Source organism: Ursus maritimus, unplaced genomic scaffold, assembly GCF_017311325.1.
Source record: "Ursus maritimus isolate PB19 unplaced genomic scaffold, ASM1731132v1 scaffold_8, whole genome shotgun sequence".
In the NCBI taxonomy this organism is placed as follows: Eukaryota; Metazoa; Chordata; class Mammalia; order Carnivora; family Ursidae; genus Ursus; species Ursus maritimus.
The window spans coordinates 80,593,063-80,606,918 of record NW_024426996.1 but is presented as its reverse complement, the minus strand read 5'-3'; the positions used below and the strand labels follow the sequence as shown (position 1 = coordinate 80,606,918).

The 13,856-nt window shown below is 49.1% G+C and overlaps 1 protein-coding gene across 3 annotated transcripts in view; it reads left to right on the top strand.

Moving 5' to 3' along the window:
* Nucleotides 1-13,856, top strand: part of LOC103676619 (E3 ubiquitin-protein ligase RNF4) — a 207,227-nt gene that overhangs the window by 130,900 nt on the left and 62,471 nt on the right. For 2 of the 3 annotated variants that reach the window (XM_040625117.1, XM_040625118.1), the window contains exons 6-9: nt 684-841; nt 1,607-1,774; nt 4,999-5,233; nt 11,238-11,362. In XM_040625117.1, the coding sequence (XP_040481051.1) occupies nt 684-841; nt 1,607-1,774; nt 4,999-5,233; nt 11,238-11,362 (686 nt within the window). The remainder of the gene's footprint in view (nt 1-683; nt 842-1,606; nt 1,775-4,998; nt 5,234-11,237; nt 11,363-13,856) is intronic. The other variant, XM_040625119.1, reaches the window with a different exon arrangement.

The window sequence follows — 13,856 nt, the reverse complement described above, 5'->3', positions numbered from 1 at the left end:
CCTCAGGTCCTGTCACTGAGGAACAGTATGCCAGCTGAGTGGGTGTGGGGTCATGTCCCAAGATAGGAGAAAGGGGAGTTGGGGGGGGGGTGGCAAAGGTTGTGTTTATGTTCCTTGTAATGGCTGTTGATGGAACCTTCTAGGGGCTGTTGGGTTCCAGGCATGAGGGTTGGAGCCTGCTTCATCCTGGCGTCTTTGCCCAGAACATTCTCTTCTCCAGCTTCCTGTCCCTCAGAGCAGGCAGCACAGCTGTGGGGTTCCACGGAGCCAGAGGCCTCTGCTCTGCAAGGCCACTACTTCCTGCTGGGCTTGCAGTGGCCACTAGCTTTGCACTAAGCGCCATCCCAGGCGAGTGTGGGGCATCAGTTGGAGGAAGTGCCCAATGCTCTGGTCGTTGCATGTGCTGATGAGGACGTTGAGAGTGGAGCTGCTCTTTCTAAAGCATGAAAGAAATATTATTGACTGTCTTCATGAGATTATGGTAGAACCCTCCAAAGGTAATAAATAATTGGTTGCAAACAAAATCCTTGGGTGTCAGAGAGAAAGTTACCCAGATGACGTCATTGGAGATCTTGTCCGTATCTAAGTTTAAATTTGTTTTTAAAAGGCATTTTCCTGACATGTTAATAACAAATTTGTACCATGAACATTTGAACATAGTCTATTCTGTTCTCTTTTTCAAGCAGGGCCAAGACTTTCTTCTTCACTCCCCTCTTGGTGGGTCTCAGCCGGAGGCAGGCGGCGGAAGGCTAGCCCTCGGTGCGCAGACGCTGCCCTCGGCGGGGCTGGGCGCTGCCCCCTCAGACACTGCGTGCGCCTGTGAGGCCTGCAGCGAGCGCAGGTACCAGTGTGCGCCCTCGGGACAGACGGGAGCAGGGCCAACCTGACCCCATGCTGGAGCTGTAATGGGAAAGGGGCCATTTCCATATAGACGGCAGACATTTGAGCCATTCCTGAAGACTGAGACAGGAGCTTGTGTCAAGCAGAAGAACCAGATGGATGAGGCTCTTCCGCGTCCCTGCCTGTGAGGGCTGACAGGAGCAAGCCAGTACTCAAGGGGAGAGGAGGCAGAGCGGAGTCATTAGAATCTAAGGCCGGCCTGGGTAGAGGGAGAGCTGCGCCTTCCCTGGGAGGCTGAGCGGGCTGGCACTGCAGCTGCTGAAGGGCAGAGGGGAGGAGAGGCCAGGACCTGGGGCCTCTGAACTGGCTTTGCGCTCAGCTCAAGACGGAAGCCAGTGCAGCCGAGTGGGGAGCAGGGGCTTCATGGGGCGTGAGAGCAGCCTAGCCTGATGGGCACCTCGAGATGGAGGGGAGCATCGGCGGTCTCGACATGGGGCGCCAGGTGTGTTCACTCCTGTTGTGCGAGGAGGGCTGTACTCTCCTGGGGATGGGGGTTTGGGGAACCAGACAGCTGCGGGCACCTGAAGCCCGTGCTGGTCATCAGGCCTCCCTGCGCCACAGCAGATGGGAGCCAGCTCCAGGAGCTGAGCAAGGTGGAGGGTGCCGGTGGGAGTCCCTCCCCCATCCCTTTAGGCTGTCTGGAGGGTGAAGGGTGACCCAGACTGTCCACGAACCCTGACCTCCTTGCTCTTGTGCCGTCTCACAGAGAGATTTCGGCAGAGACAGACCGGGAACCTCAGCAGCTGCAGAACTATTGGTCAGAAGTGCGCTACATGGTCCGCTGCATTTACCGCCAGGCGGGGACCCCACTGGCTGACGACCAAGACCAGAGTCTCGTGCCCGACAAGGAGGGGGTGAAGGAGCTCGTGGATAGGTACACGTTGCCCCTTTGTCATGTCCCTCCCTCACCTGCCGCCCAGGAAGCCTCCCCTGTGCTGGGGGTGGGCTCTCCCTTCAGGATCCAGTAAGCTCGGCTGTGCTTGCTCAGCCCCCGGTGCACTGCCAGTCTTCAGCAGACAGACTGCCAGAAGCAAGCCCTATGGGTAAAGTTTCAAATTCTAATTCTGATGAAATGCTTATTGCCTATATAATAAAAAAAATGAATCGACATGTTTCTGTCATTTCTTAGTGTTGAGAGTGACTGTAGTATTACTTGCTGAGTACTTACTGTGCCAGGGACGATGCTGAGCACTTTCTCAAGCCCTCTTGCATGTAATCAACCCAAGGAGAACAGGCAGTTATCCCAGTATTGAGGTGAGAAAAAACTTCCACAAGGTCAGGCAGTTTGAGGACGCGCTGGTGCAGAGTGGAGAGCCCGCTGCAGCCAGGCCTGTCCGCGTGGTGTTTCTCAGGTGGGAGTGGCTTACGACTCAGTGTCAGTTCTTCAGCAGACACCTTGTGCCCGGTGACAGTACAGAGTTTGAGGTGGGCATGATTTTTATTGTTTCTTATAGTTTGTAGCATCTTTTTTTTCTTTTTTTTGAAATGTCCCAAATAAAAGGGATGAATTTGAGCTAGACATTACATGGATCGATTCTCCTTTTGGTTTTTTTTCTCTCATTTTGAATGGGGGTTTCATAGAGTCTTATTTGCTGTACAGTACAGTTTATCCTGTAGCTAGGAATAGTGCTTGGCTGTGGGTTCTGTTAACTAGTGGACAAATCCAGCCAGTGTGTTTAGGGCTTGACCTGTGAGCCCCCAGCGTTAAAGGAGATGGCTCTGGGTTGTGTGTGCCTGTTCTAGAAGTTAGGTTTCCTAGTGAATATGAGGAAAAAACAAAGAACCTGCCGTTCAGGCACATGACTTCATAGACTACCAATGCTTAGGAAGCTGCTGGAGTCGAGTAAGAGGTAGCTGAAGGAAAACACTCGGTAGGTACTAGTGCCGTTGAGAGATGTTAGAGAGTATAAAGCTGATAACGGGGATTGCTGAGGTTTGGGAAACAGCATCGCCCTGATAGTGAAATACAGTGTTAAGAATGTGGAAATGTCACACCCCCAGCTGGAAGTCTGTCTGTATCAGATATGCTGTATTTGCCCTCGTCCTCATCTCCAAGAGCGCGGCTGCTTTTGTTGTTTACATGCCAATACACATCAGGAGAGGGATGTTTGTAAAGCCTATTTCTGGGAGTCTGTACAGCTGGTGGTGATAACCCTTTCCTCCTCTCTGTGGCCCTTGGCATCCTACATGGTCCTGTGCTGCCCTCAGACTGTTCTTCACTGTGTTCCAGCTGTGCTGGCTCCCACCCTTCCTCTGCTGGCCACGCTTGCTCCCGCCACAGGGCCTTTGCATTTGCTCTTGTTTCTGTCTGCAGTGTTCTTCCTTTCTCAGGGTTTTTTTTTTTTTTCTCCCTTCCATTGTTCACATTACTTTTCAGAGTCACCTTCTCAGAGAGGCCACCCTTTGTAAGACCCTGGGTGCCTCCCTGCCATCACTCGTTATCCCCTTGCCTTCTTTTTTATTATGTTGCTACCATTACCCAGAATTCCATCATCTCTGTGCATGTGCCATAAGCGTCGTGAGGGCGGAGAGTTTATTTCCTTGGCTTCTTCGCTGCTGCGGCTTTGCCACCGTAGAATAGCCTTCAGCGCACGTATGCCAGTGTTTTTAAACATACGTATGGCTGAGCCGCCACAGCGTCTTTGGCATCTTCCTGCCTCTTGGTCATACAGCTTTAAAAAAATCGACTTGCGGAAGGACCACGTGGCCATTTCATTAAATTTCTAACATACAGAAATGGACAAAGAAATAAAACAAAATGGATGTTTAATTCACATCTGGTCTGCTTGCAAGTTTGGTTGTCCCTCTGTCATTTTGAGTCTTCTGTGGCATTCCTTTAACAGATGAAATACATTCTATTTCACAGGTCAGTTGTACTGGTAATTAAAATTGTGATTGCTACGCTAAAACACTAATATATCTTTCTGAAATGTGCTGACCCCAGTGGGAAGCCCATCAGTTTTTGTTTCTCTAGTTTTTGTTTCTCTAGTCTTTGTGCAAGACTTCCCATGCTCCATTGTTGGGTTTTACTTGCCTCTTGTCTTTATAACTTAGGTGGTGCACTAATTTAAAACTGGAATAGATGGCAACTTACGTTCTTTTCTTTTGACCAAATGTGGTGCCCTGAAGGTAAAAGGATCCATTATGTAAAATCCAGGAACTGTAGCTTGATGTTTTACAACTCGTGTCTGATAAAGTGCTGGCCTCAAGTGCTTCCTCCTGCTGGCGGTTCTCAGACAGATACTGTCGTCGCCCCAGTGGTCCTGGGTTTCCGTCGGCAGGTTCCTCCAAAGTGCACAGTGAGAAGCAGCAGCCACTTTAGTAGATGATCTCCAGGTCAGGAAAGAAATTCATACAAATGTTAACTGCTGTTGTGGCCTGGTAGAAAGGCACATGTTAATTTTTCCCTTCTCTTCAGTTTAATTTTACTCACTTTCATTGGTTTTTTTGTGGGTTAACTTAAAAAGAGACGTTGTTTCTACAGTTTCCTCTGATTGTAAAAATAATACAAGCCCATTTGGATTATATACTGAATTCCTAGAAAGAAGGACAGCACAGTCTGCTCTAGAGTCCTCCAGGCCCGGTATCACCCCAGCTGGGATGGTTGCTTTTCACCTAACACATGGGCATTGAGAATTAATTGTCTTCAGGCTCCTGAGAGAAAGCGCCTCCCTCTCAAGACAGCTGCTGAGGTGCCGGTGTGTACGCTCTGCCACCTGCTGGTTGTGTGAGTTCCCAGCATTTTGCCCAGCCCGTGTGGACTTCAGTGTTTAGCTGAGCGATTAACTCAGTGATAACCCGGTCAGTACATGTGAGACACAGTGCTAGTGCAGAATAAGTTTTGAGTAAATACCGGGGTTTTTTGTCAGTTAGCTGATGACTTTGTAGTTCTCGACGCTCTCTGTGCCTGGGCTCCTCTGTGTCGAGTGGGGTGATAACACTTCTCTCAGGTGTCGAGAAGATGGTGGTTGTTGCCATTGTTGGGTGGGCATCTGTGGAAAGGCTTCAGAACATTGCTCCCCAATAGCGAGCTGTTCCGTGGAGGGCCCTCTATGGGCGGGTCACGGGTGAGCGGTGACTCGTCTCTTCTCTGTGCAGGCTCTGTGAGAGGGACCCCTACCAGCTGTACCAGCGGTTGGAACAACAAGCCAGAGAGTATGTGCTGGAGATGAAGGTCCGACTCCTCCGGCAGCTGTCAGCTGCATCCAAAGTGAAAGCACCATCCGCCCTGCAGGGCCCTCCGCAGGCACACCAGTTCATCTCTCTCCTTCTCGAGGAGTATGGTGCCCTCTGCCAGGCGGCACGCACAATCAGCACCTTCCTTGGCACGCTGGTAAGAGAGAAGGCTGCCTTTCTCTGGTTCTGTTGGGAAGAACTATAGAGGACGACTGTGGTCGGGTGAAGTTGGTGTGAGCCTTGTGTGTTGATCTCGTGTGCCATCACAGGCCCCTCCTTTGCGGTGTTCAGGCACCAAGGAGAGAACCTGATTCCTCTCCCCTTTCTCTTCTCTCTGGACTTTGCTTTGGGATGAAAGTGTTGCGTGGATTGATATCCGGGTGACACATCATGGAAATACAGTTTGGAGACCTTGAGGCCTAGGGAGCGAGAGATGGGGACAAAATGAGGTGAGGACCAGTGTGTGCGTCAATAGGGAGAAGAAAGAGAGATGGTTTCTGTCTGAAGCTGTTAACTCTTGTCAGTGTGCACACGCAGAGCATGACTCCTATAGAGAGCACTTGCTTCCAGTCCTGTGGCTTTCAGTCATCGATTCCACAGTCCAACCCTGGGTTAAGGATGGGTTCACAGAGTCCAGTAAGAACCCACCCCACCCCTCACCCCCATCCCCATCCCCATCCCCATTTGGTGGTCCTAACGAAGGAGACAAGCAGGTGTGTTCTTACGGGTCTCTGACCACCACACAATGTAAATTAGCACACATGGGTAGAAGGAGGCATGCGGTAGAATCACAACTACTGGAAACCAGCCAAGCTGGGCATCAGAAGCTTCAGTCAGCCGTGTCAGCCGGTGCAACTGCTGATTTCAGGGAGACCAGGCTCCCCGAGAAACCAGTCATTCATGCTTTCCAGACTGTTAGAGAAATACCAATTTGCTGATAGTCTGTGGACTTGGTCACCATTACCTAAATGTTGTTATTAAATGATACTTCATTGGGGTAGTTTTGGGTACTTTCTTACTGGTGAAACTACATTTTGAAACATATAGCACCAGTAGTTCCTAAGATTTTAAATATAATGGTCTTCATGTGATTCTAAAGTTGATAGACCTTCTCGCCAGGAAAATTTACAGACACACCATTTTGCAAGTAATTTCAGGGGGGTGGGGTTCATGGACCTTGCCATTCCGGTAAGTAACTCCCGACAGCCTTGAGGAAAGCATGCGTTGTGAGAAAAGGAGCCGCTGAGTCGGGAGGAACAGCTGTCTCTGCTTCAGGATGAGGTTCTGGGATTGAATGCCCATGCCCCGAGCAGGGCCAGGCGGGCCTCCAGTGCCTCACTCCTTCATGTCACATCTCATGCAGCTCTCCCTCTTCCTCCTCGACTCACTGAAAGTACCCACCCTTCAGAAGTTCACATCCAGTGCCACCTCTTCTGAGACCACACCCTCGGACCTTCCTGAGTCTGCTGGGAGAGGAGTCCGCCAAGGTTAAGAGTGCCTCCCGGCTGCCTGAATGAACGTTGTGCAGAGCAGTGAAGAGCGCTACTGCTGTGTCCCAGACGGTGTTGCAGCCCAGATCCTCCTCAGGAAGTTAGAGTGGAACATGGTTTTTGAAGCAAGCAAATTGATTTTGACCCTGCTTATTGGAGCAAATTCCTAGCAATTTACATAGAAATATTTTCTTGTAGTTTGGAAAAAACTCGTGAACACTAAGAACAAAATATAGTTGTTTGATCAGTGATTTATGTCACTTTCATTATACACTGGTTTCCAGTGGTACAGCAGACAAGACACTCTGAACTACTTCTTTCCTTCATGGGAAATAATGGAATTACTGGATAACATAAACTGAAACAAGATAAAAGCTTTGCAACACATTGATGAGGTGGCATGAAAGGCAAGAAGCCTTAGGGGTGAAAAACAAACTGAAAGCTGGAATCCTGAGAAATTCGTGTGCTCCAAAGCTAGCATTCACTCCAAGAACTTCTAATCCTGGGAGACAGGAGGTACCGCCTAAGTCCTACCCTGGGTGGCATTGGCACCTAGTGCTGGGCCCACAAATGGCCACCTCCTCATGTGAGGGTGAAGGAGAGGCCCTTGCACTGGAGGGACAGCAAGGGCATGTGCCCATTGTGATCTCGGGGTGGGTGGAGGCGAAGGACGTCTTCCCAGAAATTTTGTCATTATAAGCCAACTGCTACCTAGGTTTGTGGTCTCAACAAGTGTTTGGTGGGGTGTGAAGCACTCCCAAGCCCACAAGTTACTTAACAGTGGTCAAGACACTCAGTCAGGCAACACACAGATGGTGGGCTTGGCATCATCTTAGGTAACCACGGTACGCTGTCATGTCACGAAAGCTAACCGTGATTTCTTATTACCGTACCCAATCTGTATAAAAATTTCCCAGTTACCTTAAAAATCTCTTTTATGGTTGTAGTGTTCAAGTCAAGATCCAGCAAGGTTCACAAATGTATAACAACATCCTTTCAGGCCCACCCAGTGATCCATGTGGTGCAAAGAACGGACAGAGCTAAGTTAAAATACAATTAAAGTCAGTCTCTCAAGGTAGTAGTTCTCAACATTTTTGGACTTGGGAGCCCTTTAAACTTAGAAACTGAGGACTCTGAAGGGCTTTTGTGTGTGTAGATTTTATCAATATTTGCTGTGTTGAAATTAAAAGAAATTTAAAACTATGTATTAAATCACTTTTAAAACAATGATCCCATTACATATCATAAATAACACATTTTTAAATAAAAAGGAAATTTTTTTTTTTAAGATTTTATTTATTTGAGAGAGCGAGCGAGCGAGAGCACAAGCTGGGGGAGTGGCAGGCAGAGGGAGAAGCAGGCTCCCCGCTGAGCAGGGAGCCCGACATGGGGCTGGATTCCAGGACCTGAGCCAAAGGCGGACGTTTAACCAACTGAGCCACCCACGTGCCCCAAAAAAGAATTATTTTCCAAAGCACATTTAGTAAGAAGAAGACCATCATTTACATTTTTGCAAATCTCCTTAGTTTCTGGCTCAATAGAGGACACGTCGATTCTCATCGCTGCTTCTGCACTCGTGGTGTTGTCATAGGTTGCTTTGGCAGAAGTTGTTGAAGAAAATCCTGCCTCACACAGACACATGTTCGGAAAAGGGAGGAATATCCTAATAGCCTTTTCAGCCGTTCTTTGAGAGTACATGGGAGCCTGAGCTTCTCAACGGTTAGTTGCAGGGTAGGATCTGCAAGTGCAAGCATGTCATTGAGCTGACGGCACTCTGTTACCTCAGAACCAACAGTATAGCCCATGCTTTGAATGGATCTGCCCACATGTGGTTTTCTAGCGTCATACGTTGGTCATTTGGAATATACTGGCTCACCGAGTACTGTGGTGCAGATCTTCCTGATGATACTCGGTATAAAAAATGACCTTTGTTACTATCACCACTGATCCTCATCAGAATGGAGAAGCTTCAAGGCCACAGTGACAGATTCAAATTTTCCAAATTCAGATTTTTGCTGGGAAGCTCAGATGTTATGATTGGCCACAAATCGGGTCCGTTGTTTTCCTTAAAGCAGCAAGTTGACTTGCTGCACAAACCGTGCCAGCTGATTCTCTGCTGCCTCATCTGGCTTCTCTGGAAACCACGTCCCCTGTTTGTCCGATTCTGCAGAGCCTACCAAGTACGTTTAGACATAGCAAGCTATTTCTAAAAACATGACGTTCATGGGAAATGCATTTGCAGGCTTATTCTACACTGCCCTGGGGATCAAACAGCATGATATGGTCACATTTTAAAAATTTATTTTAAATATTAAAGTAGAATTGGGACTACATTTAGGTTGTGCTTCCCACCGTCTGGGAAATGCCCTGCCAGGGCTGCAGTAATCATGAAATCTGAATTTCCATCCATAAGGACAGAAGCATCTTGAATATCCTGGTATTTCTCAAGGTCTGTTATAGGACTTGATTCTAAACACCTCCTCTTTCTCCTTCCAGACCCCCAAAAACCTTTTTGCAGTTGAATATGAGAAGTAAAACTAGTTTGGATAGAAAAGCCTAAGCTTGAGTCATTGGCGAGCTTGTTCTCCGTGCCTCTAGCTCAGGCAGCGCTGAGTCTCGGCCACGCTCATGCGCAGGCGCCACCTCTCCTAGCAGCTGTGAGTGCACATCCCCCTTTCCCCCCTGCAAACCCCCATCCCCACGGCCCCGGGCACATCGCTCAGCCTCTGTAGGCTGTTTCTGGCCTGTGAATGGGGACTGGCAGCACCCAGTTCAGGGTTGTGGAGGGTGCTGATGAGATGACACTTGTGAGCGCTAAGAACAGTGCTTGGCCTGCAGGAAGCACTCTGTTGCTAGCGCACGTTTTTTTCCCAAGTTGATTTTAGGCTGGGAAATGAGTTTGGGGTCTGCTGTTTCTCTTGCATGCCTCATTTGGAAATATGATTTCAAATTTCATTAAAAAATGCCGACCATCTTCCTAAGTCAGCCTTCACGTAGTTACCAGTAGTAATGTGACCCCCAGAGGCCAGAGCTGTGTCCCACCCCCATAAGTAGGCAGGCAGGCAGGGACCACGCACTCGGCCCCAAAGGTTTATGGTGGAGCCCAGACAAGCCCTCAGCTCTCCTGAGCCACCTGCCCAGAGCCTTCCCTTAGCTGGCGGGGGGTGGGGGGGACTGGTCTGGCTGCTGCTTTAGCTCCTGCATGTTCTTTGTTGTAGAGACAAATTGTAAATCAGATCACTGCCTACTCCTCTGTCTGCTGGTGACTCCTGGAGAGCAGGGGCCTACTGGATTAGTCTTTGTGTCCTTATACCTGGCACAGTGCACAGAGTGGTCTCTGCTGACGTCTGTGACATGTGACGTGTTCGACATGTCCTCTGTAGCCACATCCTTAGTACATTCTTCGGCAAGGTTCTCATTCCAGAAATCGGGTGGAATTTATCAGCTCCCCGGCCAGCTTTCCTGTATTGAGTAATGGCGACCGGAGGTTCCGAAGTGCACGTCTAGGGGAGTGAGAGCAAGCTCTGGGAACATGGGCAAACTGAGGATTTGAGGTTCTCTGCAGGTGTCACGGGTTCCTTGCGGGGCCTCCCTCTGTTTGCAGGGCGTGAGCAGGGGCCTGCAGGTGGCAGGGCTGGCATCCATTTGCACTGGAGTGGTGCCGCCAGTGTGCCCAGCTCTGTCTCACTGGTTATGCTCAGGAACAGGAAATGGTCGTTTTAATTCGTTCTCTCAGCCCCCATGCCAGTCAGTTATCGGGCAAAACAGCAGAGTCTTCGTGCATAGATTGTTTACTAAGATCTGCGGGTGTGATCATGTGGATTCAGTTGAGCTAAATTGTAGAAGTAGTCACCATGAGTAATCCCTTTCATGGAGTATTGCTACATAATGTGAAGCAGTTCCTCCAGTTGTCAGTGGTTTAGGGAAGGAACACGTACCCAAGGATGTAAGGTGATCGAAACACAAGGAACCCTACAGTGCCACGTAGCTTGCAGGTGGACTCATGGGGGTCCCACATGCATATGCTCATAGCAAGATCTGCGCTTAGGTTAGGAAAGGTACCCTCTCTATCCTGCCTACCTTGTGTTGAGGGCAAATGGATGTTTCTTTTGATGTCACTCTCTGTGATGGCCAGGACACTCCCAAATGTTTAAATAGATCTAAAGTAACTGATGAGCTTGCCTTTGTGGATTAGGGAGAGGAAAAACATGACCTTTCATGTCATACCACTAGTGGACAAATTATTTGCATCCACCAGAATGGGAGACTTCTCGAGATAGGTGAGAAAGGGATTGCCCTTTGACATCAGAGGATTTGTGTGCATTTAAATTGTTTGAAGAGTAGGGTTTTCAGTGCATTTTGGAAGCACAGGTGTAAGGAATGACCATCAAATACGTGCGTCTGTTTCTCTCTTTCTGTCGCTTCTTCATCTGTGTGTGTCTTACCCTCTTTCTGTGTGGGGGGGATTTAGAAGGGAGGAGAGGTGGGGTCCTGTGTGCGTGTGGCCAGAGGTCTGCATCAGGGTATGTTCTGGGTGTCCAGGGAGCGGCGACCCCTTGTCCGCAGAATGGTCTGGGCCCGCAAAGAGGGATGGAGGGGGCGGATCCTTCTGGGGAGTTTTTAGTCTTCATCAGTGTAGTACATCTTCTGTTTGTTTATTTTTTTAACTAGGAAAATGAACACTTGAAAAAGTTCCAGGTGACATGGGAACTGCATAATAAGCATCTGTTTGAAAATCTGGTCTTTTCGGAGCCACTTCTCCAGAGCAGCTTGCCAGCACTGGTGTCGCAGATCAGGTATCTGGTCTTCATCTGCATACGTCTCTGTGATGTGACAGCACGGTCCTTCTCCCTGTGGTGTCACGCGTGTGTGTCGGAACACGACCGCAGTGTGGAAGTTCTCGCTCAGAGAACAGTATCATTGGGCAGAAACTCAAGATCCCAAGAGGAGTACAATTAAACCTTAAAATAACAAACTCAGTACTAATGCCACTAAGATTTAACACCACAAATTCCTTGTGAATAAGGAAAAGCTGTGGTAAACATAGAGTTTTACTTTGACAAGACTCGGGCTTGGCCAGATGGCTGTGGCACTCGGGTGTGCTGAGGAGATGGGGAGTGGGTATCAGAGGGGGAAGGACGGCTCCTTGATGGGCCTGACGGTGCCATGGGGCTCCTGGGCACTGAAGGCAAGGATTTGTGTCTCTGAAACATTCCCTCAAGGCCTTTGTTCATGGCTTGGCCGCTTCTTAGTGGTGTGGAGTATCCATGCGTCTTCTGCTCATGTGCCAGGATGAGGGGTGCCAAGTACAGTACTCAGGGCGTCTGCCCTGCTGTGCTGGCAGGTGAAGGACACGTGGCTGGGAGTGTGTCGGTCCCGCACGACCCTGCTGGGAGGAGGCTCCTTGGGTCTGCAGTTGCTGTGCGCTGCTCATCCAGGCGCCTGCTCCCACGGTTCTGCCGCGTGGTGCTTCTGTTCCTGTGGACTTACCTCGTAGGAACAGAGTCCTGTACTAGAGATGCTTAATGACAGCACAGACCGTGGTCATCCTTATTTAAATGTCCATGCTAACATTTATTTGGACCAGATTCACAAAGAAGGGAAATTATTTTTAAGTAAATAAATTATTGTTGTAAGTTGACTTCCAGAGAAGTCACTTTGTTTTCCCATGAAACCCCTAGTCTTCATTCCCTGTATTCCCGAATCCTATCTGAGGGGTCATGACTGTTCCCGCTTCACACCCTCACCTCTGGAGAAGGAATAACCCTGAAAGCCGTTGGATAAAGGTGATGGGGGCAGAGAGACCAGAACAAAGTGTTGTGTGGGTGTGGCCAGTGCTCTGCTTGGCTCCTGACCCTCCCGGCATCCACTTCCCCACAGCCTGCTCCCCGCCTACCTTTTCCCTCTGTGTCTAGTCTCAGAGCATCTGGTACGTTCCATGGTGGGGCATGGAGACTTGAGTGTCCTAATTTTCACCTCCACTGAAGAAAGGGTCAGGGAAGTATTCAGAGCCATGAGTTTGAAATGCAGAAAGGGGTTTTGCCCCTCGTCACTGATGTTTACATCCATCAAAGGCACTTTTTATGAAAAAAAAAACATGCATCTTGGGAAGGTGGGGGGGGTTCTTACAGCTAGATTCTAGGGCCTTGTATTTTCTTTTTCTGGCGAGCCAGTTAGTTTGATGGGCCTGTCATCAACTGGGGGTGAGTGACAGGGAACTGAAGTGTATGCTGAAACCCCGTTCTTGGCTGTGTCTTAGTTCCAGATTGACTGCCTTCTCTCTCCTCCCTTCCTCCCTTTCTTTCTTTCTAGATTATTTATTTGAGAGAGAGCACGAGGGGGAGGGTCAGAGGGAGAGAGCCTTCAGCAGACGCCACACTGAGTGTGCAGCCTGATGTGGGCTTTGTTCTCACACCCCTGAGATCCTGACCTGAGCTGAAAACAAGAGTTGGACGCTCAACCGACTGAGCCACCCAGGTGCCCCTAGTTCTGGGTTTCTTAATCCCTCATTGCAAATCATGGTCAGACTCCAAAAGATTGGCAGCGTTTTAATCTTGAATGTTAATTCTGGGGTCAGGCTGAGGTAGTGCTCTTGGGGACAGGTGAGGGAGCGAGGGAAATAGAGACAGGGACAGAGCTGGGGAGGGGGCAAGCAGAGCATTCCCAGGGGAAGCTGGTGACGTCGGAAGGGACGGTTCCTTTGGTTCGCTGGCAGATTCCCTTGTCAAACCAACAGTAATTCGGGTCTGAGCTTCTAGTGTGCAGATAGCCACTGAACAACTTGTAAGAGTATGGGGACAAGTTACATACAAGTAAACCCCTGAAGTAATGATTGCATCGGTAACACACAAACTCTGTAGTTGGGAGTATTTTACTATTGACCCCTAGTCTCTGGCCCTGTGTTTGTTTAACTTGATTATTAAGGTAAGATATAGACAGAGAAGACGACACTGAGCAGACATGCATCTGAAAGACTTGTTAGCAGCGAGCTTGGCCGTGGCCCCAGGAAGTCAGTTCCTCCTGCATGCGGCCTCCAAGCACAGACTGGCCGGAGCTGCCACGCCACCGCCTGCCACAGCGGTCCCTCTCCTTCCTTGTTTATTCTCCTGTTGTTCAAGTGTGCGTTTCTACAGGGCTTGCCTGATTTTTCTTCTGCTGTATTTTTTGTTTTTTGTTTTTTTTTAATACAAATCTACATGAGGTTGACCTCATGTAAAGGAACTGACTTAGTTCAGGGCAGTTATTTCTCCTTTTTAAACAGGTTTGCTGAGATATAATTTACGTATCATT